The 6,000-nt window shown below is 38.8% G+C and overlaps 1 protein-coding gene across 12 annotated transcripts in view; it reads right to left on the bottom strand.

Annotated features, from left to right (window-relative positions):
* def8 (differentially expressed in FDCP 8 homolog) overlaps positions 1–6,000 on the bottom strand; it is a 180,910-nt gene that overhangs the window by 54,124 nt on the left and 120,786 nt on the right. For all 12 annotated transcript variants that reach the window (NM_001328206.1, XM_073929047.1, XM_073929052.1 and 9 more), the window contains 2 exons: positions 4,925–5,074; positions 3,426–3,567 (listed from right to left, as the gene is read on the bottom strand). In NM_001328206.1, the coding sequence (NP_001315135.1) occupies positions 3,426–3,567; positions 4,925–5,074 (292 nt within the window). The remainder of the gene's footprint in view (positions 1–3,425; positions 3,568–4,924; positions 5,075–6,000) is intronic.

Below are 6,000 nucleotides of genomic sequence, written 5' to 3'. Positions count from 1 at the left end.
TTCCACACAGGCTTCTGCATCTTGCTTATATACACTATGAACAGCAGCTACGCTAATTATTCTCTTTATTCTCTATTTTCACCGGGGAATACTCATCCCAAGGTCCTCAGATTATGCAGAGTCACTGATTGGATCCAAGACCAGCGACGTGATGATCCCAAGGATTCCATATCCGGGACCAGGCCATATCCTGAGCTGCTGCTGCGCTGATGGTCGTGGGGAGTGGAGAACATGAGTCTGATTCCAGCGACGTTCCAGGGACAGACGAGTCTTAGCTGAGGCCATCTTCCAGCCTTAACCACGGCGAATGAAGCTCTGCACAAGACTTTTGGCCAGCGGAGAAATTAAAATGGTCGTGCCCAACTGAGTCTGGTTCCCTCAAGGTTTTTTTCTTCACTCCCATCAGGTGAAGTTTTTTTTCTCTCTCCGCTGTCGCCACTGCCTCGCATGGTTCACGATTGGTAGAGCTACGCATCGATGAATTGGCTCTTCAGTGTTTGAACTCTCAGTAATGATTAAATCACACTGAACTGAGCTAAACTGAACTGAACTGAACTTAAACACTAAAACCTGAACCACACTGTTCCAGTTACTATGACCATTTATGTGAAGCTGCTTTGACACAATCTACATTGTAAAAGCGCTATACAAATAAAGCTGAATTGAATTGAATTGAATATCTGGCCAAATCTGAAGGATAATGAGATCGTTTGACTTGTAGAGCCTTTTTCTGTATTATCAACAAAAGGAAGACACAATTGTAACAAATGTGTATTTATTAACAAAATAGTAATCAAGGGTAACTACAATTACTAAATGTACAATAAATGAAGTGCATAGGCGAGTAATGAGGGTGATTAGTTAAAGTAAACCTTATTCTAAAATAACAAAGAATTGAGGAAGTTTTTGTTAGTAATGAATACCAGTTATAAACATCTAATTCATTAGAATATTTTATACTGAAACACACTATGCCAAGGACTAATTTCTGCCTTTGATGCAGTGGCTGGAAGAAGTTAGATCTTCTTGCAGATATTGAAGCATGAAACGAGCAGACTTGGCTTTTTTGAGCCAAGAGAGGAAGAAATCTGTAGTTTCTGGAACACACAGAATAGAGATTTCTGTAGGTGGTGGTTCGATGTCAGGGACATGCCGACGTCTTTATCCTTGAGTGTAGAAATTTGTATCTTCTGGAACATGCAGAAATTAGAGATTTTTGGAGGTGGTGGTCTGATGTCGGGGATACGCCGACGTCTTTATCTTTAAGCGTAGAAATCTGTATCTTCTGGAACACACAGAAATTGGAGATTTGTGGAGGTGGTGGTCTGATGTCGGGGACACGCCGACGTCTTTATCCTTGAGCGTAGAAATCTGTATCTTCTGGAACACACAGAAATTGGAGATTTCTGGAGGTGGTGGTTCAATGTCGGGGACACGCCGATGTCTTTTCTCTGAAGGTAGAGTTCCTGGAAATCTGGGACACGCAGATTTCTGGAGGTGGTGGTCTTGAAGCTATGGTTTCAGACACCTTGTAAAAAACACTGTGAATCCAAATACCAAATCCTTGCTGGAACACGCAGCAAGAGTTCTGATGTCTAGGACAGAACCCCGCAAACCACCATCAACCACACTTTGACAACACTTGACCACACTTTTTACCCTTTGACCACCTTTCGACTACACTTTGACCACTCTCTTTGATTGAGAGAATGTCTTTTAATACTTTCTCTGGGAGGCAGGATTGAAGAATGTCACCTTTCAAATCCAGCATTGTGATTGGATGATCCTGTGAGTTGGTCACTGGGAGGTGTCATCCATAATGTGGCCTGCATTTGCATAGTCAAAGTCCACCAGTTAACTATTATAATATTTAGGAGTCTTAAATATTTCCCTATGCATTATTCACTTTCCAAACCACATCCAATTTACCCAAGGCATTATTTAAAATATACAGAGTCTAAACATCACTATGTGATGTTGATCTTTACCCAAGCATTAATATATAAACCTTAATAAGCAAAGTTTCATACAGTGGAGTATTTCAAGCAGTGCATATTAAATATATACATGATCATTTGAATCTACAGGTATATGAAGTGAAATATTCCATTTGTGTCTCTTTTGTGAAATGTTTTCTGATCTATGGATCAATTAATTGGATCAAGAAGCTGTTTTGCAGGTTCTGGGCTCTTAACACCTTTGTCTTTCAGATAAACAAAAGACAGATGGTCACTGTCTCAATTACCACTTTCTGATGAGCTTAAGAAAAGGGTCAGAGTTTAGTGTTAACTCTGCAGCATTTGTTTATATTGGAAATTAATTTCCACAAGTTAATTTCCACTAGTTAGTGGCTTTACCGCTGATCACTACAATGGAATTTGCAAATAGTCTTTTTGTTTTGAATTGTTAAGTTTGAAGTCATTTGAAAGACTGGTGCTAGCATATCTGAAGCACATCACTGGACCCCTGCTGGACCCCCTACAGTTTGCCTATAGAGCAAACCGGTCTATGGATGATGCAGTCCACATGGGGCTGCATTATACGCTACAACATCTGGACAAACCAGGAAACTAGGCAAGGATTCTGTTTATGAACTTCAGTTCTGCCTTTAACACCATTGTCCCATCACTGCTTGAATACAAACTGACCCAGCTCTCTGTTGGATCACCAGCTTTCTGACAGATAGACAACAGCTAGTGTAACAGGATTATTTCAGGCATACTGATTTCCCTATATTTTCCTCCTGTTTACTTACTGTTCATATAAAATTGTTTTGTGTTCACAATATAAATGTAAAAAGAGTCTGCAAAGTGACAGTGGATTCACCTCTTCTCCCATCTTGGGTTAACGTCAAGGTGGTATAGTCCAAGCAGCCATACCTGTTACACTATTGTTTGAGCGGTCTTTTCCACCTTTATCTTGAACTAAGTAGTGTACATTTAATGTAATGAGCTGAAGGTGCTGGTCTATCATAATAACATTCTCTGTGCAGACTCAAAATGGTGTCCTCTCGTCCTTAACTACACAACGCAGAGCAAAAGAGAGTATGGTTACACTAGTCAGAATGGGCAAAATCACATAGACTCTATTGTGAAGAAAGCTTAGCAGAGACTGTACTTCCTTCGTCAGCTGAGGAAGTTTAACCTTTTACTCAGCTTTCATCCAATCCATCCTCTGCACTTCAATCACTGCCTGGTTCGGCTCAGCTGCCAAAACAGACCTCAGTAGACTAAGGCGAATAGTCCCGACTGCTTAACGAATCACTGGCACTACCCTTCCTACACTTCAATAACTGTACTTTTCCAGGTTGAGTTATGGAAAAGAGCTGCATATCTGTGTGTTAGTTTGGAACAACAGTAAATGATTGGGTAGTTTGGATTTGAATAAAAATTTACTTTTACTGGGTTCAGCTAAGATAGTCTTACCTGTGCAGGTATACCAAGTTTGAATGAGACCCCATATAATGGTGCTACACTTGTCACACATCTGTTTCACACTCTTGCTCTTCTCCTTTGAGAAGCGATGCTCTAACATAACCTGCAGGTTGGGCTCATCTTCCTCGGGATCCTGTTCAAATTGATCACAAAAATACAAAACAAATTTGTTATTTTGATAATTATAATTATTAAATTATTCTGTACAAGCCAAATTACGTAGATGAATATATTGATGTCTCACATAAACTCAAACATGTTTTAAAGAAGCAACCTGTATTATATATGGACAAATTTTAGGCTGGGATGTCTAAAACTCCATCTTGCAGAGAGCTTAGTTCCAACTAACCTCAACATACCCATGTGGCGGTTTCTAGTGTGTTTATAAATACCTGCATTAGCTGATTTAGGTAAGTTTAAGATATAGGAGTTAAAATTTGCAGGATGCTAATCTTCCAGCAGAAGGAATGGAGACTTATGTTTTATACAGTACAACAGCTGTACTTGCATATATTTAAACAGCAATAAGCTGTTTAAAAGAACTGTGTGTAGGTATACTGTGTCCACTAGAGTGATGGAAACCAGGTGAGTCTCTTTTTTTAAATGTCCCAATGTTAAAATAGTAACGTGATGAAGGAGTGCATTTTTGTTTGGACAGATTGATAGGTGCCATGTTTCTATAACATGTCAACAGAACACTTTTTGCAAAGAAACCGAGATTAAAATATTTGTTCCAACTCTGTAAAGTTTTATAAGGTTTGACCGTTTTTAAAACAGAGCATGTTTGTAAGAAAGACAGTAAAATCGCTATGTAATTCTTAATTGCTATAATCTCCATGGCCGCATGGTGTCGGTAAATGCTAATATGCATGTGTGTGTGTGTGTACTGCAAACAACATTTGTGTGCGACTCATCGATTTAAAAAGGCTTGAATAAACTCTACCACAAATACATGAAAAAGTAGTAGTATTTTGACTAATGAGCTGTATTTCAGTTTCACCCATGTCTGTTCCCATCACTGACTGCTGTATACCTGATGTAACACAGGTGAAGCAAACATGCACTTGGGAGCGCTAAGCGGGGCGAAGCAGCTCATTTGTATTTAAAGCCACAGACTACATAATAGCTACACTGTACTTAGACCCCAAAATAGGCATACGTTGCAGGCTATAATAAATTATCTGATTTGTATTTTGAACTAAAACTTTAGAGACACATTCTAGAGACACCAAAGGCTTATTTTGCATCTTGTAAAAGGGGTAAAATAGGTGGGCTTTAATGCTTATAAAACCCATACACATTCAAATTATATACACACGTTTTTTAACTTACACATTTTTTCAAAACTGTACCTATTGAAAAACAAATTTTGACTTAAGTCAAATAGATTTTGCAGTTTAATTTAAATTCAGCATGTTCATTTATGGCTTTTATGAACAATGAACTTTTATGAAAAATTATGTTCTGCAATTTTGACTGATCATACAAACCTGTAGTTCTTGTAGTTTAAGTCGAAGGTGGATAAGCTTGACCACTGCATCTTTTTGTTTCTCTGAATGCTCTGGTAGTTCCAGGATCAGTCTCTTGCACTCCTCTATGGCAAGTTTCAGCTGCTCTACATCAGACGCCACAAACAAACCCTGTGCATACATCCACACACAATTCAGTGCTTAAGTCTAAATGATTAAAAAACTTACATTGGTTACAGTGATCATCCAAAATGTTTAATTCACAACCATTAACTTGATTGACCTCATACATTTCAGAACTAGTGTGACTTATTTTCTTGTTGTCTTAAGTTATTAGTTTATTATTTTTGATATACATACATGTCATAATTCTAGATTTTAATTTAAAAATCCACAAGAAAAACACCTAAAAAAGCTTTTCAGTTGTTTTCAATGACACTACAACATTTTTTAGAATGACAGCATCAATGCGGTGCTAGGCATTCAGTATTATTCGATGGACATGCACCCTTAAGAATTTCAGGTAGCTAACAGTAGTTTACTGGTACCAGAAAAACATAATAATCTGCAACACACTGCCTATACAGCAAGAAGGTCACTGATCACTGGTCACTAAATCCCTGCTAGACCAGAAAGCTAGGTTACTCCAGGTACTCCAGGTGCAAAGACAAAGATATGTGGTATGATGTGAATTGGATATATTATATTAGTTGTAGTGTGTGAATAGAAGAGTATGTGGATTTGGGTTGTACTCTCAGGGTTTTTTTTATTGCAAAAAGGGCATCTGCTGTTGATATAGGCCAAAGCAATAGGTTCACTTTACTGTGGCAACCTGACAAAGCAGGGAATAAACCGAAGGAACAAGAGTGAGCCTTTTAGGGGGCGTACTCACATCAAGCTATCTGAACAGAGCCCAAGCGCATTTCCCGGTTTGTTTGAGAAGTGTGAGTGATCTGAATCGGGCTCAGGTGCGGTTCAGTTGGCTGGCCCTAGCCCGGTTGGATGAGGTGTGGCACAGCGTGGTTTACTTGGGCTTTGGCCTGAACTCAAAACTAAAGATGAGACGTGACTTTTAACAGACTGCTTCATATGGATTT

This window comes from Danio rerio, chromosome 18 (genome assembly GCF_049306965.1).
Source record: "Danio rerio strain Tuebingen ecotype United States chromosome 18, GRCz12tu, whole genome shotgun sequence".
Classification (NCBI taxonomy): domain Eukaryota; kingdom Metazoa; phylum Chordata; class Actinopteri; order Cypriniformes; family Danionidae; genus Danio; species Danio rerio.
This window is presented reverse-complemented; position numbering and strand designations above follow the sequence as displayed.